Genomic DNA, 25,031 nt, shown 5'->3' with positions numbered 1-25,031 from the left:
CAGGAGCTCAAGTAGTGATCTAAACGCTCTTATATTTATTTACAAAGGAGTACATGTCACGTAAGCAAAAAAAATTAAACTGTGTTATGTTTCTACTTTTACCGTGGGTAGTCTTAATCACAGCCGTGCGCTGCTGCACCTGACCCTGGCCACATGCATATGCAGGCGCATATCGGCATATATTTTTTACCACACAACAACTACGACGCAGCAAAGGACAGATCTAGTTTTTTTTTTAACTAAAGGAGCACTGTTCAGATCATGGCCGGCCGCAGAACACAGCTTGCTAGGCCCGCAGGTTCATCGTTCCGGACGGCCAGCACCACACGCCCGGTCGGAGACACGTCCTGGACGCCGCGCGCAACGGCTGCGTGCTGGGAGGGGGTGCGTGGCGCCGGCCGGCCGCGACAGCTGGGTCGATGCCTCGATCGGGCGGGGACTACATGGCCAGTGATTTGTTTTTGTCTCTGGCCATACCTTGTCGTTTGGATACGGAACAGCTACCCTGCCCGAGCTCGTTAGTTTTTTTTCTTGAAAAGGAGGAAAACCCTAGCCTTTAGAGTATATAGAAAAAACTACCACATTATAGGCTATGTCTAAAAAACTACTTTTTTTAATTTTTTAAAAATCTACCACAAAATTGGTTGGCTGTTCAAAAAACCCAAATAACCAAACTATTAAGTGTTAACCAGGATTATGAAAGGGTGGGGTCCACTCGTAAGTGTTGACCGTTAAGATCAATAACGTTGACCGTTAAGCCCACATGTCATCCGCCCAGCCCATTAAAAACAAAAAAATGAGTTGAAAACACCCACACGAGCCAACTCCACGGCGCCCCACGTCTCTCCTCCCTCACCCGAGTCTGTTCTGCGCCCGACCTGACCGCCACGCCGCCGCCAGAAGCCACCATGGCCGACGGCCAGGGTGCACGAGCCACATCGTCCCATCTTCTGCAGCCAGCATCGCCGCCCGGACCATCTCCGGTGCTCCCTCCGCCCCCTCCCTGCAAGCTGCCGCCGGCCATGCCCACCAGAGCTCAGGCCGCCATACCTAGGACCTCAGGCAGCCGCGCGCCAGGCATGCCCAGGAGCTCAAGCCGCCGCTGCGCCTCGACCATGGTCCAGGAGCTTCGGGCGCTGCACCCAGCAGCTGGAGCAACCACCGCTGTTCCCAGCAGCTCGTGTCGCCGTGCCCAGGGACAACGTGACCCGCAACTTTTAGGAGGAGCGACAGCTCCATCGCGTGCAGCAGCCCGCTCACCCTCGAGCTCCACCGCCAGAGTAAGGCCGGCCGATGCGCACGGGTCCCTTTGTCCGCTCCGGCGACGAGCTCGCCGGCAGGGACGGGATTGCTTTTTAAAAAAATTACAGGGACCTGATTGTTTTTTTACAAAAATTAAAGGGACCCGATTGCTTATATTTTCTATGTAGGGACCTGATTGCCTTTTATAAATAAATGTGGCCCATCTGTCATAACTTGTCAATGGTCAACCTAACGGTCGAAGCTAACGGTCAACCTGACGAGTGGACCTGAGCTGTCATAATCTGAATCAATTTTAAACAACGTAGTCATTTGGGTTTTTTGAACGGCCAACCAATTTTGTGCTAGATTTTTGAAAAATTAAAAAAAGTGATAATTTTTTGTAGACATAGCCTGTAATGTGGTAGTTTTTTCTATATACTCTAGCCTTTGCATCTCTCGATGTACACACCCATATTATTAAACAACCAGTACAAAATAAGGTTTCAAACAATACTGCAAAAATCAATAATAAAACATAAAAATATCACAACCGGACCAAAATAGGGTCAGATGACTATACACCTAATTGTTGGACCGTTATCCAAATCGGTTGTAAGTATCCCGTGTGATCATCTTCCGTCGGTTGCACCCAATATTCATAAGTTCTCTATGATCCGTATGACTCAGTAATGACCACGTACGGATCTAAGCAGACTCCCTGAAGATAACCTCCAAAAAGTTTATGATGATTTATCTATTAAACGCAACATCATTTCAACAATTCCATATGGACAAAGTAATGCACACAGTTCAATCTGAATATGTGCCGCAGTTTTAGGCTAACTAGCTGCATCATGGTGGTTCATAGTACAGTGCTACTATACATGATAATACACTGATCAGATGGCCTACTGATTAGAAAAAGTGAGCGAGCCCGCCTTTTAGGTTTTCTTTTTGCAAGGCTTTAGGTCATTGAGGAAAAAGGAGCGGGGACAGTTGAACTGAAATTTAGCTTCATTTTGTGTAGATGGTGGATGTGGAGCGACTCCAATCATACGGAGCTTTGTCCCCGAGTGCAACCGCATAAATTATTCATCTCCAAATCATAAGCACATACATAATTGTAGACATGTGCTTATAGTGGTATAAATTGATATTTATGATTATCCGGTTCTCCAAAAATTAATAAGTACTCCCACCGTAAACTAATATAAAAGTGTTTAGATTTGTATTTTATTGATCTAAACACTCTTATATTTGTTTACAGAGGAAGTACTAGTATAGCATGATGTGCTACATTTCCAAGTTGACCGTGGAACAAAACCTTGAAAATGACGGGCCAGATTAGTGCAAGGGTCTGCGATTCGATCTGACATGCGATACGAAATGGATGCGGTATTTAGCAGAATCTTCTTAATACGTTCCGAAAGAGGAAGATCTTGGTAGTCCTTTTCGTCCAAAACATGCATCGTACGTGTAGAGCTGGTCTAATCCAGGGCCGACCCATGCTCGACGTGGCGTGATCTCATGAGATTCACCTATGCGGTCGGAAATGCCCGCTCTGTCACATACTCACAGGGGAAGCAAGATCATACAATACAATCTATCACTGTTGGACACCGTGTCCTTAATCGGCACGGAAGAGCTAGGTTTGGCAACGACGGCACCTAGACCATGACGTGCCCAGCGCAGCGGAGCCACCGGCCAGCGCGACAGCGGGCGTACGTGTGCATGTGTCATGGAACTGGAAGTTTCGACGGTGAAGCCACTCGGTTGGCCGTTGCATTACCCCCTGCACCGGCAACAGACGGATCGGCTAGCACGCGTCGGATGTGAAAGTGGTCAGCGTCTCGGCAAGGCTGGTCACCTCCTACGCTGCTAGCTCCATCTAGCAACACGCGCGCTGAAAGAGATGCGACGTCGCGCACGTACTCCGCTTCTCCGCCATGCATGGCCGGCAACCAGTGAGCGCCATGCACGCGCCCCACCTAGCGAGCACCTTAATTTCCTTCGGGCGTATCGTGTCGTATAATAATTAATCCAGCACCTCTCGTTCTCGTGTGGTACGTGGATGCGTGGGTAGGTCGATCGAGTCGGCATGGCACGCACCTTTTTTTTTTTTGACTAGAAATAGGGATCTTTATTGCATAATAGAAATTCTGTTACAATCAGCCATAAGGCTTGCAGCTATAAAGGAGGGAGCAGACTCCAACCAACAATCTGAAACTGATAAAGCAATAGCATGTTTAGCACATAAGTCAGCCCCAACATTGGCTTCCCTATTGACGTGCCGAACCGAAAAAGAAGCAAACTCCATGGCTCTTCCCTTGATTTCATCGAAGATAGGCGTCACAACCGACCTGGGGTTGTGATGCGAGTTCCAGAGATTCACGACCTCTAGGCAATCAACCTCCATTACTATATGCGAGTAGCCCCTCAATTGTGCAAATATAACACCTTCTCGCATGGCCAAAACTTCAGCCATGAAGGGATCCGTGACACCGGGCAAAGGCTTACTCCAAGCACCCATGAAGGAGAGATGAGAGCGCGCCACCCCCCCTGCACCTCCAGTTCGAGCTTGGCTGTCGATCGCCCCGTCCGTGTTGATCTTGATCCAGCCAGGAGCTGGTGGAATCCACCCCTGGCTAGAACGCAATTGGCGATGGTCCTTCGGAAGCTCCAAAAGAGCTAGATCATCTCGGGCCCATTTAACCGCCTGCATTGGGTTGTACCCTTCCTCATCATGTGTCCATTTGTTCCGTGAGGTCCAAATAGAATACATAATCGTAATAATTTTGCATCTCTCTGAATCTGAGAACATAGTATCCACCACTAGGTCCCTCGCCCATGTGTGCGGGTGTAGCCTTGGAAGTTTGATCCCAAGGACTTCTTTTGCTGCTGTCCAGAAAGCCTTAGCATGAGAACAAAGGACCAAGGCATGCATCAGATCCTCGTTCATAGCTTTGCAAAGATCGCAAAGCGATGTGATGCGGATATGACGATAGTGCAAGGTAGCATAATCTGGAAGGATGCCCCGGAGCACCCTCCACCAGAAAACCCGAACTCTAGGTATGACCTTGAGTTTCCAAAGAGCGGTCCACAACTGTTTTTCTGACATTGAAGTTTCCACTACCGTACCTTCCTCTAGAGCACGCAGCTCGTCTCGAGTCACCAGAGCACGATAAGCTGATTTCACAGTGTATTCGCCGGATTTTTCAAGAGCCCACCCTAGGACATCTTCTCCACCATTGAGCCGAATTGGGATATTTAGTATTGCCTCGGCATCGGGTGCAAGAAAATTTTGCCTCACTACCTGAACATCCCAAGTACCAGACTGGTGATCGATTAGTTCATAGACCCGCTCGATATGATCAGTCCCTTGCCGTCCTGTAGGCTTGAGATAGGTGGTGGTAGGAATCCAAGTGTCATTCCAAACTGAAATTGACTCGCCATTGCCTACCCTTTTGATTAGGCCTGTTTGCAATGCTGTACGCCCCGCTATAATCGCCTTCCATGTTGCGGAGGCAGAAGGTGGAGCATGAGCCTGCATAAAATCTCCATTAGGAAAATATTTTCCTTTGAGAACTCGCGAACAGAGAGTATCCGGATGGATTAGGAGCCGCCAGCCATGCTTCCCGAGAAGCGCTAGATTGAACTTCTCAAACTCCCGAAAGCCCATCCCGCCCTGTGCTTTTGATGTGGACAGCTTCTCCCAAGATATCCAATGCAGCGAACGCCTGTCGATAGAGCTACTCCACCAGAATTTTGCCATGGATGATGTGAGCTGTTTGCAGACCTTCTTTGTCAGCTTGAACAACTCATACTATGGGTGGGAATGGCCTGTGTAACAGATTTTAGAAGTACCTCCCTCCCAGCACGCACGTTGATCCATGGATTGCTACGCGCGGCTGCATGTGTTCGCCGCGAGGCATACGTACGTACTGTACATGCCTGGCGCCTCTTCAACCATACAATACCAGGTTGACACGTGTATGTTATATTTCTCCTATGTATGCGTAGGTGCGCACCTTCCGTTGGTCACGTACACACGTCCGGGAATCCATGCATGCCTGCGTGCTTCTGTTGGGTGCAACACTCCAGCACCAGGGCGGCCGTTTGATTTTCAAAACTGAACCTACTGTTCCAGTTGCAATATTCTATCGGGTATATATAAAGAGGCCGGCAATCGATTGATCGCGGACAGCCCATGCTGCCGTACGTAGAAACAGACCGTATAATGAAAGACAACCTTTCATTCCCGTTATTTTTTAAGCCCTATGTACGTATTCTCTCCGTTCTGTAATGTAAAAACGTTTTTGACACTACCTTATACAGTCTCTTTGAGAGTATACTTTAGGAGACGGTCGGGCTGTCAAAGCTGGCCGAGGCGTAACGGTACGTACTCTATTTACCGCTGTTCGTGCTGGCCATGGGTTATGGGAAAAAAATCTACATTCTATTCTTATATGCGAGGGAAATATTTTTGGATACCTGCATTCTGTGGGTGTCCAACGATCGATTCGATATATACCGAGCCTAATCCCAGCCACATACACCCACTGACCCACATGCACGTATTAATTAATATTTGGATGTAGTCATGTACGAGGACGACCTAGCTAGAAAACTACCACCATTTGGATCACCAGCTAGCTCTCTCTTTCGCGTCGACGCAGGCAGGGACAGCAGCTAGTTTCCTTAGCAGAATATTGATCTATACTACTTGTATAGATTTTTATTTGGGGCCGACGACACGGATCTAGGCCGTAACAGCGACACAGTGAGGCGCCGGGAAATTAAGCATCCACCACGCTCGGTTCCTGTCGCCAGGATTGCGGCCGAGCGTGTGTAGATTAACAGAACTGCGCGAGCTAGCGACAGGTGAAAGGTAAATTCAGATCAAATTTCTACATGTGCATCCGTCCGTAGCTAGGATTATCCGCCCCTGCGGGTATCAAATTTTACATTTTGTTTCTGTAAATTCTTCTAGAGATATCGAGTATTTATTAATTACATGCATCGTGAGCATCACACAATTGTTTACTCGTGTTTCTAACTAATTAGCTAGGTCATGTCCCCAGACTGATGTGGACAATCAGGATAAGCAAAACTGCGGCAGGTTGACGATGTGCGCTATGTGTTGTGAATTTCTGACTGGCAAAAAGACTCACGATCGAGCAGTAAGCTTGAGCGCATCCTACACTATGATACATTCTTCATCGAGCAGCGTGTGTTGGATCGGATCTGGGATCCTGTTTTTTTGCCCGGTTCCGTTTCTGCAGTCAGGAGCGCACGCAAGAGCTGAGCTTATTATGCACTCTGTCGGCGAGCAGCGCCTACTTTTGCTCCCCAACATTCCTCGAAGGAGCTCACTCACCACCTCATGGCTTAGGCCCATGATGTTGTTTTCTTGCCAAACTATCGTGCGGCTACCCTGCACACCTTTCTTTTATCCGGGATGCCGACATGCCTATTCCGGCAGCGTGATTGCGTTGCGAGCACCTGCACGCGTGAATCGGACATGACTCAGCCAGCAGAATGGCCGCTTCGTGCATGCCTAACTTTTTTTTTTTGTTATTTTGTGCAGTACTGTACACCCTACATTATTGGCTTATTGCTTGCCCGAAAATCATGTGGAGTATATGACAGTCAGATCTTGCATGTCGTCCTTTGCCATCATGTGTGTTGTGTAGAGTGAGATCAACGGAGGCCCGTTTCATGTGTGGGCGACAGTGTCACTGATCTGTTCTGTAGAAGAATCAACCATGAGCTAGTACGAATAAACGTCTGGAAGGAAAGAGTGTTGGAATATTCGCTATATGTCTGTGTGGCTTACAACATTGATATTACTGCTCTTTTTATCTCCTGGAAATTGTTGATGTGGAATCGAAAGCATAATATACATGTACAGTGTACAAGGAAATTTTGACCGGAATTAGTCCGAGGAAACCGATACTTCATGCTCGAAGTACAGTACATGTGTGTACTAGAAATTAAACATTGTTTGTATAACCCGGGCAGAGCATGATAGGAATGACCAGGTTGTCCATAATTTGGCAATATGGATTGTTTAAAAGCCTGCGGATTTGAATTGGAATTTATTCAGATCCGACGCATGACTCACATGCGTGATGAGATCTTGTTGTAGATTAGGTTGACACTCCTATTTGGTTACTAATGATCGTGATTGGTTGTGCTAATCTGGACTCTTTGTTTGAACAGATTGATTGTCTGGAAGCTTATCTGTATACGGTTTAAACTAAACCGGAATAACTCTCTATATTGGAATCTACCCTCTGTTGTCAATACCATTGTGAGCGGCACCACGGATTAGAGTGAGGAACAGAGGGTAGGCCCTAAGTTCAACAAAGAGCCGCTCAATTTTCTCAGGCCCAATATATGTAATTGGCCACAGTTTGATGATGTAAGCTAAATTAGAAACCTTGATAAGCCTAGATCAGTGCGACGTCTTTGTCGGTCAGTGACTTAATTCGTTTGAATATTTGGTACATGCTTGGCCAAAACCTAGGACTGCAAATGTCAGAGGACACTTTACACGATTGGGACATATGGCTTAATTACTTAGCAGATGATACTGCATGCATCATTATCTCTTGGCAGTTTAATAAGGTAGAGGCCGAAGACGCTTATTTCAACAGCACATGCAGAAATATCTCTTGAGATAAGCTTAAGGTATCAATCACTGACCTATATGCCTTGTCTAACTTAGCCCAAAGTGGTTCACACACAAAAAAAACTTAGCCCAAAGTGGTATAGCAGTAGTACTTGATGAGTTATCTCCGTGGAAGACTAGAATGTTCCACGAGTAATATATACAATCGATGAATGCAACAGGGCACACGCATACATCCCCTACAGTAATCAATCAGTTTTTCTTCACAGTAATCAATTGCTTGGTCGACTTTACCAAGGCCACCAGATCATCATCACCATCTGGTGAGTAAACGATAACATGGCTTAATCAACTGTAACTTTTCAGTTTTTTTAACATCGATTAACTCGATGTGCATTAGTTAGGAGCCATGGGTTAGGTTAGGTTAGGTAGCTTTCCACCTCTGGCCGGCCAGCAGCTCATTGTAGATGGCCATCAATACAATCACGTCCCTCACAGAAGGTTTATCCTTGATTATAATTTTTTGTTGGTAGCTTATCAAGCTAGGCGCTTGGTGCAGAAGGCTTATCTAGAGCACAAGTTCTTTCACGGGAAATTCATCCAAAACGGGAACGTTGGTGGTGGTTACGTTGGCTATCACTTGTGCTTGTAGTATGTAGACATTGTTGCTTGCAGCCAGTGGCAGAGTTAGAGAGTGATCAGGGTGGGCCACGACCGGCCCGGAAATTTCTCAATTACCTTTATATCATAGAAAAACAATATAAATAATATAAATAAATAAATAAATTTTATCAACATTTTAATTGTTGGCCCCACCCTGGCCCAGTGGGCTAGATCTGCCTCTGCTTGCAGCTTGGGCCAGGCCACGTTGACATGTGATGCTAAAAGTATGGCCATGGTGATCCTGGCCTGTAGAAGCTAGGCAAACACCTTTCAAACAAGGTTATTTGATATTTACTATTTTTTATGATTTTTTATATATTGAAATGAAGCCAAGTTTCAGCTCACCTAAAAGGAAGAGAAATGAAGGATACTAATGTATCTTTTGATGGTAAAGATCAAAAAGGTGTGGCTACAATAATTACCTTGATAAGTGCTATTGGTTTAGAAGTTTTAAGTATTGTGATGATCCCCTCAAAACAGAAAAACAGTATCGTGATGATGAACTACATGACGAAACAAGCAAACAAACAGTTACTACTTGCCGGACAGAGCCATCTGGACAAGCAAGGTCTTTTTCTTAAGACAATTTATTTAATTACGGAGCTAGCGAGGTAAACATAAAATCAGGCACCTCAGACTACTTATTGTGTAGATGCCCCAAACATTATACAAAAATCCCAAACATTATACAAAAATAAATGGGCAAGCGGCTCGTTTACCCTCCATGGGCCACTTTCTAGAACATACTACTCTTTGCGTTTCTAATATAAAATATTTTGGAGATTTCAACAAAGACTACATTAGAATGCATATAGACATATTTTAGAGTGTAGATTCACTCATTTTGCTTTGTATATAGTCCATATTCAAATCTCTAAAATAACTTATATTTAGGGACGGAGGGAGTACTATACAGTACGTACTCTCTCTCATGAGTCATCACTCAAACTCTAATTTAAACCCATGGCTAGACTAGAGGTCGCTGGTCGACCAACGTTGTAAAACTCCAGTAAATAATTGTATGCAGTATGGCTGGCGTCTATCAAAGCATGTGCAGCCGGACTTCTCAAACTCTCTATATGTCCAGATGGACGGTCCGGTCAATGTCCGGCACGGAATATAACCCGGCCAGACTTCTCAAGTTGGTCCTATATTTCCGCGCTGATCAACACCCCTCATTTTCTATTTTAAATTGTTGCGGGTAATCGGCACCTCTCATATCCATACTAAATATGTGGCGGATATGAGCAGGCTTGAACACTCTCGGACGTGTCCGCCATTTCCAGTCTCCAGACCAACAAGCAGGACCGACAATGAATTGCACCAATTCTTCCTAACCTTGCCGGACGAGCCATTTGCCTCTCCTCTCTTCTCTCTCATCTGCCAAGGCACTCCACTTGCTCCGTCACAACTCTAGCTCCGCCGCCGTCCTAACCCCTCAACCCCACCACCACCGCCACAAACCTCTTCACGGGCTATCACGTCGCACCGGACACCGTCGTCGCTCTGGATGCCGACGCGGTACGTCCAGCACTCCGGCTATTCTCATATTGCACCCTGCCCTCTATGTGTTCGACAAATTGACAGGCCAGTTTTGTATGATTCTTCTGTACGAAAATGATAGATTCAGATTATTCGTCGGATGAGGAGTGTGGAAACACGGAGCTTGATTGAAATGGGAGGAAGCTCTCTTTTTCAAAGAAAAAAAAACATAACGAAACTTCCTCGAAATAAGATTTCATCCCACTTTATATATAAAGCAACAATTGAACAAACGGCCGAACGATACAAAATAGTGAGGTAGGCCTCATACAACGTTGATTGCAGGATTATCGGATCACACAGGACACAAGCGACTACGCTACCTAAAGAGAACCTAAGAAGATCTGAGTACAACACCACGCTACGCCGTGTCGTGCCAGCCGACCTTGCTTCCAGGCTGTGCTCGTACGTTGAGGCTCTTTTAGTGTCGTCCCTTGAAGATCGCTCGGCAATATGTCCTTGCTGCTATCCTCTCACTGGGGCCGGTGGGCATCGATCCGCAACATAGTGATCCTATGCTTGATGAAGCATTGGTGCCCTCTCCTCAGGTTTTGCATGCCGTCATCTGTCCCGTGGGCTGCTCTGTTTGGGGAGATGACGTGTGGTTGATCCATGGTGCTTCGTTGATAGGGAGTGAGGTATCCGTTGATCCTATGTGCTTGGAGGCAACGTTTTGGTCGCCACACCCCAACGGCTGCTTCTCGTCTTTCATTATACAGTCCCTTGCACATCTGATGCTTAGTCTAGAGGAGTCGCTTGGTTTAAACGTGCCCAATCTTCTGGTTGATCCTCTGGTTGAGGTGTGCAATGTTGTTGCGAAGGTGGCGCGAGCTAAAGCACAGTATTACCTCTGGAGGATTTTCCCAGCAAGGTTACTTGTCCGCTCCCGCAACCTCTGCTTGGGACCCCGGCACCTTCGCACAGAGAGAAGGATGACGGGTGATGTAGCGTGCGTCTAGAAAAGAAGAGCAAAGCATGCAACATCCTGATGTCCAAGCGCACGGAGTATAGGTTTTGGAGGCTTTCAGTGAGCTATCGGAGGTCAGCAAAGCAGAGGGCCCTAAGCAAAAGATGCAAGCATACCTGGACATGTATAAAAAGCAATTCTCACCACAAGTGATAAAGGCGTTGAGAAGTTTGGCGGGCATCACGGGGAATTCGAAATTGGACCTTTCAGGATGTTTTTCACACGATAATATTAGTACATAATGCTTTGAGGCTAACATAGAAGAGTCATTCGATATGAATGGTTTCTCTTTGGTGAGTCGTGATCAGTTTGGTTGCACTTGAGCCATGCTTAAGTGCTTTGGGCCTAGGTGCTCCTCTCTCTAACGATGTGCCTTGATGCTGCATTTGTCTTGTCCCAACCCCAAGCTCTAGTGCCTTTTTTTTCTTTTTAGATTTTCATTCGGTTTTCCTTAATCAATCAAGAATGTTAGATTTTTGGGTATGATATTTCTTATAAACTGGATCAACTCTTTTTTTTTAATGGAAGGAAATGCATGAACCACCTGCCCTCGCACGAGGTTTCTAAAAAAAAAAAGTATCACCTATTTTCCAACACCATCTTCTTGTGCAATTTAAGACTTGGAGGGGGGATCCCAACCGCTAGAACCTTGCTATACGTACGATGGGTTCCCTGTCCAACACTTACAATTAGAAACAAATCATTGATGATTCAGTTTATGGGCCATGGCATTTGCAGTCTAGTCGTACCAGCGTACGAGGAAAATGAATCGTATAGAGCAGTTTCGCAACCGCTACGTCGTCCCTCGAGCCAACAGTAAAATAGTACCACTGCTCTGAAAGAACAGTAAAATAGCACGGTTAAAATTAATATATGAGTACTTCAAATATCACGAGCAGGACGAAGAAAAATCCTCCGTTCATCAGTTGAGCGCACCATGAAACTTTGGTAGAAATTTCTTCAGAATCGAGGGATTTCTTTCGTGAGCTGCAAATTGCTGGCCTGATCAAAGAAATATTTTACTTCACAGGCAGGGAAAGAAGAAGAAAAATCCTGGGTTCATCAGTTGCGTGCGTCATGAAGTTCCGTAGAAATCTCGTCGGAATCGGAGAATTTCTGCCGTGCTGCAAGTTGCTGGCCTGATCCGGCCGGCTGGGGGCACGCACGGGTGCCGCGTGACGGGCGCAATCGACGGCGAGACGCCACTCATCTCTTGCGGAGCTTATCGGAAACCGAAACAGGGGCGAGACGCACCCACACTCCAGTAACAGAAAGAGAAACAGAAGCAGAAGCAGAAAATGGTTGCAGCAAATCATCCAAGATCCATGGATGGATAAGATGCGTGTATATCCAGAACCAATTTGTCACGGAGCAGATCAGATGCATGTACGTGTCTCCAATTTGTCACTCATTGCATTGATGTATATCCAAAACCAAACTCAGGGAGTTATACACAGCGGGCAGAGAGCTCACTCTATGTACAAGTGGAGCAGGGAGGACGAAGGGGCTCACTCTATGTGCAGCGGAGCAGAGAGGAAGAGGTTCACTCTATGTACATCCACTCTATCTACAGCTAATTGAACAGGCCGGACTCGAATTGGGTCTTAAAACTCCAATCCCCCGGCCTGATCCCCACCGATCTTCTTTCTATACAGCGAACGGGATTATTGGGGAATTTCGTTCCTATGTACAGTTTGTGCAGTATGTACTAGTATGGCATGTCGACGCTGTTTTTTTACTGGATGCTGCCGCCTGCGCGGTGGCCGGCCATGGAGGCTGCGGAGAGCCGGCTTGGCCCGGCATGGAACCGGCTCGCGCGCTTTCTGTACTGCACCTGCTGCGCCGTGGGGGACGGCGCGAGGGCCCTGCGCGCCCAGTGCCCGCTCCCCATGGGAGCGAGCTGTGGCAGAGTGCGGCCCGCGCCCTTAGTGCAGCCGCTGCTGATGGGGCCGAGCTGCGCGAACGGGCTGTCCGTGCGCTTCGACGGCGGCGAAGGCGGGGAGGATGGCTTCCTGCAGCTGCCTGCGGCTGGGACCTCCTGCTTGCGCTCCTTGTGGAGGCTGCAGCGGAACGAGCCGGGGTGGTTCGTCGGAGAGCACATGCATGTCCGACGGATCTTCGCGGTGGCGGCGCCGCCCGCGGGGGAGGAGCGGGGAGACGAGACGCTGACGGACTTGGTTGGCGAGCGGCTGGCGCCGCCGGCGGGGAGCTTGACACGAGAGAGCGAGGCGGATTGGTAGTTGGGAAAGGGAGTCAAAAGGATGGGGCCGCTGGGCCGAGATGCAGCCGCCGTCGACATGATGAGAGATTTGGGAGGTGGGGTGGAGGGGCGGTGGCTTTGGTATGTGAGTTGAGCTCCGGTGGTTTGCTGCCGGTTTGGGTAACCAGGGATGCGAGCCCGTTGGCCGCAATTTATAGGCCGGGGAGGGAGATAGGAGGGGCTGTTTGGTAAATTCTGGGCGTTAAGAACTGGGGTTTGGCCAAGTTAACTAAACTCGGGTAATTATGGGCGTGATGCAGTGGGCGTCCGGGCTGGCAGCACACCGGAATGGGTCTGCGACTCAAGGTACTGAAGGTTTCGCAAGTTTCAGTTCAGAAAAGTTGTGAGGAGCGCTTTTTTAGACGCCTGATATTATGAGAAGCACACCGCGCATGTGCCATCACGCCACATGTTGCTGTCAGTAAACCGGTTCCGGCACACCGAAAGGACGGTCTCAGAAAAAGGGAACTTATCTCCAAACGAACGTTCAGGTGATGGTCAAGCTGGCCGGAGGCGTGACGCGCCAGCAGCCGGCAGCGACCGGACGGGCCACTGCCGCCGGCCGTGGGTTCGCCTCCGCTTTGCTTGAAACCCGGCCGACCTCTGAACATTCGACACAGTATGGCCTCTGCATCAGCCGCCGTAATGGCCGCCCTGCCCATGCATGTTCGGCTTTGCGTTCTGGTTTCCTTGGATTCTGGGCGACCGGGAGGTGCAACGTGGGCGTCTCATTCCTTGCCCCGTCCGTTTCTCATTCGCTTTCGCTTCCTGTCATGTTGTTTTTGGTTTGTTTGTTTTACCGTGAACGGCCGGATGTCGAAAGATCATGATCGACAAGCTGCCCTCGGTACCTGCGTCGGTTAATGGCTAGACTAATCCTTGCAAGTTTAATTACTGCTGGCTTAATTACAGCCTTGTGCTGCTGCAGGCACCCTGGCCACATACATACATGCGGACGTACATTGATTTGTGGCGTGTTAACTCGCGTGATCCGGGGTTAATTAACCACCCAACGCCGTGATCATTCCCTCGCAGTGTTTCTTTTTTTTTTCCTGATTTGCACCGTGATCATTCGCTCCGGCCGGAACAGCATTGTTCTGCCATGGCCGCAGCACACAGCTGAGCTAGCTAGACCTGCAGGTTCACGGCATTCCACCAGGAACGGGGCCAGCCAGGACCACACGCCCGGTCGGAGACACGTCCCGGACGCCGCCGGCAACGGCTGCATGGTGGGAGGGGGGTACGTGGCGCCGGCCGGCCGCAACAGCTGGCTCGGCGGGGGCTGCTTGGTGAGTGTTTTGTCTTTGTCTCTGGCCGCACCTTGCCGTTTGGATTCGATCGGAAGAGCTATCGTGCGTGCCTGGCCCGGCCGTCGTTCGCTAGCTGCATCACTGTGGTTGCTAGTACGAGTACTGCTTGATACTACCGTGATTAGGGACGTGCCTTTTTTTTTCGAAACGGAGGTAAAAGGATTGCCTCATCAATTAATTAAGAAGAAGAGAATTGCTCAGCTAATATACGGAAAACCGTACGAAAACCGATACAAAAGTGACACTCCAGAAACGACTCACTCTCACGACCACGTAGACAGTCCGCCATGCTCCCAACACACAACAACCACAACCATCAACATTTCTACGACTCAAAAGACCAAAGCCACGTGGACAACACGAAACACTGAGCACTACCCATCATGAAATTGCAGATGCCTTCCCTTTAGCATCATCAACCAAAGGAACCTCCAACTGCTCACTTGATAAAGGTGAAACTTGTCCTTCAATCGAGGCCGCCGACATGTCCACCTTCGTATGCTCCACTGATAGACTCAGGCATGATCTGCAGCACCGGAGCCACAAGCACGGCGATGGACTCACCCTCAGTGGAAGATATCATAGGAGGGGAGGTAGGCACCGACGACGAGACTCAAACACGAGGGGAGAAAGAGACGTACAACTCCTCACCCCTGTCTTCCGTGGAGCAAACACTGGCCGCACAAGGAGAATGTGACGTCAGAGTGGTCTGCAACAGAGCGGCACAAGGGATAGTCTATCCAGAGCAATCTCCGCTCGCTCCAGAAAGCTCTCAACCCGCGCCACACAACCTTGCAACAGTGTAGTCTGATCAGCCAGTGCGGACTGCAACATCAGCTCGGACGGGGTTGTCGAGCCAGCAGCAGTAGAGACAACAGACGCCCAAGACCCACGGTGAAGCGCCTTGGAAGGGGGTGTGGATCTCACAGAACCCTCACATGAAGCAGGAGCAACACGATGCACGGCGCCGAGGCGGGACACATGCGGCACATCATGGCATGATAGTGAGCTCAGAGGACGCCAAGGGTTGCAACATTCACGCGCACGATGACCATTCCTCAAACAACGGAAGCACCGCAACGGATCTCTGCAAACAGCCGCACGATGCCCATAAGCAAGGCATCTACAACATCTACGGAGCCAGGCAGGGATGGGACGAGTAGAGTTCCTGTTTATAGTGGTACCAGATATTATTGGGTTTGATTGAGCGCGTGTGGACGGTTGTGTCTCATTTTGGAGAAAAATAATTACAGTAGTATAGCATCATGTGCTATATTTCCAAGTTGATCCTGGAAGGAAACCTTGAAAACGACCGGCTAGATCAGTGCAAGGGTCTGCGATTCGATCTGACACGCGACACAAACTCGATGCTGCATTTAGACGGACCGCGTTGATACGTTTTGAAAGAGGCATATCTTGTTATTCCTTTTCGCCAAAAGCATGCATCGTACGTGCAGAACTGCCGGTCTAAGCCATGCCCTACCCAAGCTCAATGTAGCGTGATTACCTGATATTCACGCATGCAATCGATCAGACATCATCTCATTCCCATCCCCGCCGGCTCTGTCACAAGTGAAGTGAAGCAAGCAAGATCAAACGGTCTATAACTGTCCGACACCATATCCTCGGTCAGGACGGAGAAGCTGGGTTTGGTAACGATGGGTGCTCGTGCATGCATGAAAGGCATGTAGACCCCGACGTGGGCAGCGCAGGGAAGGCACCGGCCAGCGAGGGCGTACGTGTACACGTGTCACGGGAATGGAAGTTCCGAAGGTGACTAGAGTAGGTGAGGTCGTCCGGTTGGCCGTTGCATTCCCACCTGTCCCGGCAATATGATCGGCTGGCACGCGTCGGAATAAGCGAAGTGGTCGGCGAGAGGCAGTTATTCCGTCCTGCTCAGCTCCTACGCTGCGACTAGCTCGATCTAGCTACACACGCGCGCTGCAACTGCAAGAGATGCGACGTGCATCGCTTCTCCGCCATGCGTGCCCGGCAACAGTGAGCGCCATGCCGCCATGATTGGTCACGTCAGGGCGTCCATGCATGCGTGCTTTCCATGGCTGGTGCATGAACTCTGGCACTGCACGGCCGTTTTAATTCCGAACTGAACCAACTCTTCCGATTGTAATTTTTTACATGACAGCGCACTGCGCACCGAATCCGCTCCCGTGTCGCTCCCCGCAGCCACCAGGGAGAAACCCTAAATCCCGCCGCCGCTACCCCCACACCATTCCCCCTCCCCTCGCCGCCGCTGGAGGGCGCCGCCGGGCAAAGCCCGTGCGGTGCCGGCGGCGGCGGGGCCGATCCCGTCCTACGAAGACCAAGAGCGGCGCGGGGGCAACTCACCTTCGGAGATGCGGAGCACGCCGGCCTTCTGCGGTTCGCTGCCGGCGCGCGTGGTGGTGGGTGCGCGGCCGATGGGCATGGAGGTTCGCGGCCCGGGATTTTGCGGCCCGAACGTGGCGCCGGCGTGCGCGGCCTCGCGCGAGAGGCGCAGCCGGATGGCGAGGCGCGCTGGGCGTGGGAGAGCATGGTGGGCGCGCGAGGAGGAGTGCGGCTGGGCACGGCGTAGTGATCGCCGTCAGATTTGAGGCGGCGCGTCGGAGAGGGGTGCACGGGCGCTGCTCCCAGCGCGGATGGTGGAGAGGAGTGCGTCGCGCGGGGCATGGGAGGCGCGCCGGTGGCACCCCAGCGCGGATCTGCTGGGTGGCGGCCGGCTGTCTTCGGTGACCGGTGACTCTCCGCTCGTGACCATGGAGATGCCGGATCTGCCGGAGGCGTGGGTTCCGCGGCAGCAGGGCTCGATCTGGGTGTCTGCTGGCCGTGTAGGCGAGGCTGTGGGAGATGAATGGCACCTCGCCTGGTGTTGCATCCTCCTGTTTGGTGGTTCGGTGAGCTCGACGCAGCTTCGGGTGGGAGGACGAGATGGTGGTGGCTGGAGGGAGAGGAATGGCCTCGCAGCGGTTGTTGCATCCTTCGTCGGGAGATGAATGGCCGGCAGGCGTTGCATCCTCGAGGAGACGAATGATGTCGTGTTGGTTGCATCCTTTTGATGGGAGACGAATGGCGCCACTAGGGGTTGCATCCTCCGTCCAGTGGGGGATGCAGATGCAAGGTTGGAAGCACGTCGAGCTCGCCGGGAGGTGCGCTCGGACGTGGAGGCAGGGATAGTGGTTCGATGTGTAGGTTGATCGGATCCTGGGTTCGGGCTATGCAGGTGAGGCTGCTGGCGAAAGTCGTACTCCGGTTGCGGCCGGAGTCGTCGATGGCGGCGCTTTCGGGCGTCGTTCCCTTGTTGGAGCCATCGATGTAGCTGCTCTCATCTTGCCTTCCCCGACGTGCTCCGGGGGAAACCCTTGATCTAGTTTAGATCGGACGATGGCGGCGCCATTCGGCGTCGCGTTCTCTCTTGGGGGCATCGTCTTGAAGATGGATCCGGTCAAAGGGACCCATGGCTCGCGAGGGCGTGTGTTGTTGGCCGAAAGGCTGTTTGTATGGTTTTTGGGTCCGATTTCCCTCCTAAACTGGACCAACCTTCTTTCTTCGGATCAACTACCAACATTTAAAAAAAAAAATTACATGACGGGGATAAGTGGCCCGCAGTGGATCGCACAAAGCCCATGCTGCCGTAGATACCGACCTCATGCGTCCATGACTTCATCATACAGTCTCTTTGTACGAGTACTTTAGAAGATGGCCGGGCTGTCAAATTAAGCTGGCCGAGGCCTAAAGGCACGTACTTTATTTACTGCAGTACGTGCCGGCCGGACATGGGCTAGCTGTTGTAAGAAATCTACAGTACTACGAGTGCACGCGGACGGAAACTACCACCGTTCGCCTTGAGCCTAATCCCGGCCACACGTACGTACCCAATAATTCACCCGCAAAAAAAATGCGTACCCAATAATTAACCACGCCCGAGAAGTATAATACTCGTATATAACAGGCGAATGTATGTACGAGGACGAGCTAAACAATTGTTTTCAAACAGTATAGTATAGGTTTTGGGTCTGTCTTATGGTTTTTTTTGTCCTAGTTTCTTTTTTGTTTCTTGTTGCTGCATTATATATCTGTGGGAGTTTAGATGTGACATTTTTAAAAAACATCTAGATGTGAATTAGACAAACTGATAAGTTTTTTCTGTTGAGCAAAGAAAGCGACACGTTTAAAATCCGATCTCGCCAGCTAGCTCTGTCTTTCGCTTCGCCATTTAACAAGGTTAGATTTTTAATCAGGCCCGACGACAACGGATCTACGGCGCAACAGCGACACGGCGGGGCGCTGGGAAGTTAAGCACATCCACCATGGTTCCTGTCGCGAGGATTACGGGCGAGCGTGTGTAGATCAGCAGGCAAGTGGGCGGGAGACAGAATCCGGCAAAGCTAGCGACAGGTCGACAGGTAAATTGAGATCAAATTTTCACAAGCATCTGTTAGCTAGGGAGGTCCGCCTCCGTCGGGTATCGAATTTTACATTTTCTTTCTGTAAATTCTTCTAGAAAGTTCTAGCATCCATTACCCTTATATACTCTCGTAAGCATCAAGATAATTGTACTCTATACTCACATTTCTAACTAACCAGGGGAGTAGCTAGAGCCACAGTAATTAATTAGCTTCTCGGTAGTAATGAACAAATGAATTTTTGACTAAAAATGTTATTATTATTTTTGCTAAAAACGGGAAACAAAGCCAAAAAGCTTCACTTCGTTCATTTGAAATAAACTACAAGTTCCAATCAATCGTGCATACCTTTTTTTTTTGCACTCCATCACCGGTGCAAAGCACTCACGCACTCCGATAACATGATATTTTGCCAAAACTGTACCAGTAGGCCTCCGACGTCTCTCTAATTGGGCAGCTAGCTGCATGCATCGGCCGTGACTCAGCTCCCGCCTTTCGCGTCAGATCACACTCGGACACTGCATGATTGGGTCTACATAGATTCCTGTATTTAGGAACAAATCGTTACTACTCGGAGGACAGAGGCATCTGGTGTTCTGGACACGCAGGGTCTTTTCCTTAAGAGGATTTATTTAGTTAGGGAGCTAGCGAGGTGAACGTAAAAGTAGGCACCTCAGATCATATTATTAATATGTAGATGCCGCAAACATACAAAAATCGATTGACGCGCGGCTCGTTTACCTCTCCAAGGGCCACTTTCTAGAACATACTATGAGGTGCCTGTTTTTACGGCTGCCTAGCTCCGCGCAAGTACATAAATCCTCTTAAGAAAAAGACCCTGTATGTCCTGATGCCTCTGTCCTGCAAGTTGTAGCAATTTGTTTGCATGATATCGTCATGTAGTTAATCATCACAATATACTTGCTCTTCCATACTAGCCTCATTTCTATGTCTAGATCTAGCAACATCCTCGAAGTCTTTTGCGGGTAAGATGTAGGCGTCCTTGTCCAAAGATCGTTCCCTGCCTCCTTCAGTCCAAGATGACTGTCGCTTGATTTCTGGCATCACATATGAGCATATGGCCTGGCCGGCCATGCATGCGCTTGGCCCAAGCTGCAAGCGGCAATGTCTACATACTTCAGAGGATAGCCTGTGAAACCACAGCCTACATGTCTGCTTAGATGAAATTTCCATGAAAAAACTTCTGTTACGGATAAGCCTTCTGCATCTGCAAGGGTGTGATTGATACTCATCTTTAATGAAGCTGCTGGTTGGCCGGCCTGAGCCGAGGAAAGCTACTGGTCCAAAATGTAGAAAGTTCTGTTTCGGGGGTCCCATTTGAGGCGCAGATGGCGAACTAATCCAACCTAACCCATGGCACGGAAGGCACATCGGATTACCCGTTGTAAAAGAACTGAAAATGTTACAGCTGAGTAGCCAATTGTTATAGCTTACTCACCGGAGGATGACTGCCTCAGAAAAAACATAGACTTTGGTTTTTTGTGCACCCCGGTGCACCCACGATAAAAAAACTTAGCAAACCATTTAAAAAATATCTAAAACTTTGTGGATGTGATTATGACCAAATGTTTTAGGTGCTCGCAAAATTTTCCGGCGAAATGACATCCGATGAGCTCTGTAAAAAAAAAAGTTTGTGCTGAAAACATGTGAACATTAACTTGGGTGCAGAGCATCATTTTGTATAGAGATCATTTGATATTTTTTGGTGACCAAACCGTGCAAACTCCTAAAATATTTGCTCATAATCTCATCCATGAAGTTTCATATTTTTTTGATTTTTTTTCTATTTTTTCAAATTTACTGTTCAGTCTGTGGGTGCACCGACGTTTGGTGCAGCATACTTTTCCAAAAACATACTCATCAGATGGTGATGATTATCTGATGGCCTTGGTCAAGTCGATCAAGCAATTGATGGTAGGAAATGCATGCGTGTGGCCGTCCCATTTAGCAACTGTATATATCACCCCTGAAACATTCTAGTCTTGCACGGCGATAATTGAGTAAGTACTAATGCTAATACCACTTTGGGCTAAGTCGGACAGGAGCAAACAGGTGTGATTGACACCCTAGACTTCTCTCGAAAGATATTTCTGCATGCGCCGTTAAAATAAGCTTCTTCGATGTCTGTCTTATTTAACAGTGAAGAGATAATGATACATGCAGCACTAATCTGCTAAGTAAACCACATGTCGTGGTCGTGGAAAGTGTCCTATGACGGTAGGAGTCCTAGATTTTGTCCAACCATACGCATGAACGAAACCAAATGTTCGAATTAATCCAGTCATTGATCGACTAAGACGTAGCACTAGTCTAGTGTAGCCTTATTAAGGTTACTACTTAAGCATGTCGACGAAACTTGCACCAGGACGTTTTGGCACCACTGCCTGCCATTCAACAGAGACGAATTGTGCCCTTAAACTGCAACTAACTAATCACCTGGGGCCTTGGGAAAACTGACTAGTTCTTTCTTTCGAGACATTTCTTATGAGCTAGTTTATGGTCGATTATTCAGTGGTAGAACGATCGGTGGCACCGTCGCCCACATGAGAATGATGAGATGTGCATGTTGCTAGCCTTTTCTGATTTTATGGAATCATTCGGAAGAAATGATAGCTTTGTCCATAATCATCCTAATCATCCTTCCGGGAATGAACACAGTCTGAGTTTCAGCAATTATTTCATCCAAACAGGGGCGAAGCCAATTAACCGGACTTCGCAGGAATAATGTCTGGAATGAGGGCAATGAATCCATCTGACTACTAGTAGTACCGAATAAGATGGACTGCGATGGAGTTTAAGCTCTCTCCGGCCGGCCGCACTAAATTACTTGTGATCCAAATTCTAGTACCGTGTTGAATTAGACGTAGTACAACCGGTGTGGGCCTTTGCGTTGGTACCGACGCGGACGAGTACAACTCGTTTACTTGTCCTATAAGGACTCCTATGTGTTGCCCCTCATATATACTCCATGTAGTGGCACCTAAGACGGTCTGTCGTCTCGTGCTTGTAATACTCCATCATAGTGATTGCGCCTTCATGCGTCCGTGGTTTTCTCCCGCAAGGGTTTCCACGTAAAAATCTATGTCTCTCGTGTCTCGTTTTAGGAAAATTTTACGGTGCATTATAATACACCAGAGCACATGTATTATATGGGCGATCTAACGGATGAGAATAACTGGGCCTTTTTTGAGCCCAAGGGTATTTTCGACCTAATTTTTTTTAAACTTTAATCGGCCCAATTAGATCTAGGGGTATTCTCGTCCTAAAATTTTCAATTAAATTAATTGCATTAATAAAGCACTTCATTATAGTGGTCCAATCGTCGTGCGTACTCTTTTGAATTTCGGTTCGAGCGGTTCGTCCTCTCTCCTCCTCTTGAGCCCTAACCTCAGGCCCCCTCGATCGCCGCCGATCGCCTCCGGCGCCCTCGATCGCCGCCGATCGCCCCCGACGCCCTCGATCGGCGCCGATCGCACTCGCCGTGTCTACCCCTCCTGCTCCTACTCCCCCTCACTCCCTCCATCGCAAGTCACCCTAGTCGGGTCGCGGCGCCAGATCTTCCGACGAGCCGCTAATCCACTCCTTCCCCGAGCGGACGCCACCTTCCCCGACCCGAGAGGCCACATCATCCTCATCGACGTGCATCAACTTGTTCACGCCGGATCTTCGCTGTAAGTGCCTAGCCCTCTCAAATCTTTTCTGGTCACTTGTGCATATAGTACCAATAGGGGTCGGATTTGATTCGGGTTTAGGATATGTCATGTGAGGTTTAGGGTTTATCGTTTCAGAAAGTTGTGACGAGATTTCGATCGGATTTTGTTAGGGTTTAGGATATGTCATGTGAGGTTTAGGGTTTATGTTTTCAGAAAGTTCTGACGAGATTACGATTGAAAGGAAGTGTAAGTCGGATGTAGCTAGGACATATTGAAGGACTTAGTTAGGGTTTTGTGGCATGAGAAAGTTTTCAGCAGATTTGGATTCAAAGAAAGTTATTTTGGATTTAGTTAGGAGATACATTTGAATTGAGTTTCGAGATATTTTGGATTTAGTTAGGAGATAATTAATTTTGTATGGAGTTTGGACTTATTTTGGATTTAGTTAGGAGATAATTTGGGTTTAGTTAGGAGATACTTTTGGATTTAGTTAGGAGATAATTTGGATTTAGTTAGGAGATAATTTTGAATGGAGTTTGGAGATAATTGATCTATCAGGGTGGATCTATCAGGGCATTTGAAGGACTCGTGGACTTTGGATTTAGTTAAGAGATCATCAGTTACAGCTACTACAATCAATTAAAAATTTCTGGATTTAGTCAGGGCATATTTACTTACAGATTTTGAAGGACTGAGTTAGTGCATAATTTCGGTAACGTATGCTATCCATCCGTAACATTGACTATCTGCTTTCGCTGGCAGCATAACGACATGGATGATGAAGGCAACGATGGCAAAAACTTGGGTGATACAGGCACGGATGACAAGGACATGGGTCATAGAGGCAACGAAGGCAAAGGCATGGATGATAAGGATAATGAGGATGCAGGTAAGGATGGCATAGACATGGATGATGTACACATGCAAGGTAAAGGAGTTGATAATAAAGGCATGGCTAGTTCAGACCTGAATGAGTGTATGGAATACTTAGAGATTGTGAAGAAGACTTTCAGGACTGAGGAAGAAGCCTACATGTTCTATGTAGGCTATGCGAGAAAAAAAGGGTTTGGTGTTAGAAAGGATGATCTGAAGTACAGGGGTCCGGGTCCGAAACAAAATGCATACAGAAGGACATACAAGTGCTGCAAACAAGGATGGCGGGCCCTTAAGCACTTTAACAGAGTTGAAAGGAAAAGAACACCGAGGGGTCTTTCTCGGTGTGGGTGTCCCGCTCTTTTTCAGGTTGAGCTACAAGATAGCAGTGGCCTCTGGTTCGTCAAGAATTTTGTGGACAAGCATAACCATCTGTTTGTCCCTGCTGACCTGACTCCCTACTTATCGGCTCATCGTAGAATGACTGATGCACAAAAGGCCGATGTCATCGAGTATGCTGTCGGTGGACATCGAACACATCAGATTATGAATGTAATGGAGAAGAATGCCGGAGGTCCCGACAAGCTTGGATTTATAGATCGAGACCTATACAACCATGTTTCAATCCAGAAGAAGCGCAAGATAGAAGGCAGTGACGCTAGATATTTGCTCACCTATATGATTGCACAGAAAAAAGCAGACCCGAAATTCTTTTTCAAATACACAAAAGACAGCGAAGGCCATTTGAGGAACATATTCTGGGCTGACTCACAATCCCGCATTGACTATGTTGCCTTTGGTGGTGTCGTGGTGTTCGACAGTACATATCAGTCTAACAAGTACATGCTTCCGTTTGTTCCATTTGTTGCTCTGAACCATCACCGCAGCACAGTTTTGTTTGGGGTCGGTCTAGTGTCAGACGAGACAATTGCATCATACCAGTGGCTTCTTCATGTATTTTTGGAGGCAATGTCCCAGACGACACCAATTTCAGCAATCACCGATGGGGACGGTGCAATGGCTAAAGCAATAGCTACTGTCTGGACCGGAACAGATCATCGTTTGTGCACGTGGCATATCGAGGAGAATATGGTGATGCACCTCCGCAAGAAAAAGCTTGAGGAATTTAGGAAATTCATTTACCGTCGTTGGGATGTTGATGAGTTTGAGAAAGATGGGAGGCTTATAAGATTCGGTTCAAAATAAAACCAACAGGCAAGAGGTCGTCATGGGTTAACAGGATGTACGAGCTGCGACACAAATGGGCTGCTGCGTACACAAAGGGTAGATATTTCCTAGGCATGATGAGTAATCAGAGGAGTGAGTCTCTCAACTCAAGGCTTCATGTGCACCTGAACAGGAAATGCAGCTTGTTGATTTGTTGCAGCATGTTGGTCACTGTGTAGCCATAATGCGTAAGAATGAAGCAGCATTAGACGCAGTAGCGACACATACGATACCCTTCA

At 48.4% G+C, this 25,031-nt stretch overlaps 2 protein-coding genes across 2 annotated transcripts; one reads left to right on the top strand and one right to left on the bottom strand.

The window, feature by feature from the left end:
* Positions 1-12,435: 12,435 nt before the first annotated feature.
* Positions 12,436-13,653, bottom strand: LOC109755529 (uncharacterized). The gene has a single exon (XM_020314424.3). The coding sequence runs from the start codon at positions 13,345-13,347 to the stop codon at positions 12,784-12,786; it is 564 nt and encodes a 187-aa protein (XP_020170013.1). The 5' UTR covers positions 13,348-13,653; the 3' UTR covers positions 12,436-12,783.
* Positions 13,654-23,463: 9,810 nt separating this feature from the next.
* On the top strand, positions 23,464-24,771 carry LOC141026208 (protein FAR1-RELATED SEQUENCE 5-like). The gene has a single exon (XM_073502202.1). It carries the CDS (start codon positions 23,464-23,466, stop codon positions 24,769-24,771), a length of 1,308 nt encoding a protein of 435 aa, XP_073358303.1.
* The last annotated feature ends 260 nt before the right edge of the window (positions 24,772-25,031 follow it).

Source organism: Aegilops tauschii, chromosome 6 (assembly GCF_002575655.3).
Source record: "Aegilops tauschii subsp. strangulata cultivar AL8/78 chromosome 6, Aet v6.0, whole genome shotgun sequence".
Lineage (NCBI taxonomy): Eukaryota > Viridiplantae > Streptophyta > Magnoliopsida > Poales > Poaceae > Aegilops > Aegilops tauschii.
The sequence above is the reverse complement of the archived record's forward strand: the minus strand, read 5'-3'. Positions and strand labels throughout refer to the sequence as shown.

Coding starts and splice junctions, on each gene's coding strand:
- LOC141026208 (XM_073502202.1), top strand. CDS start 23,464: ATGGATGATGAAGGCAACGATGGCAAAAACTTGGGTGATACAGGCACG.
- LOC109755529 (XM_020314424.3), bottom strand. CDS start 13,347: ATGTCGACGGCGGCTGCATCTCGGCCCAGCGGCCCCATCCTTTTGACT.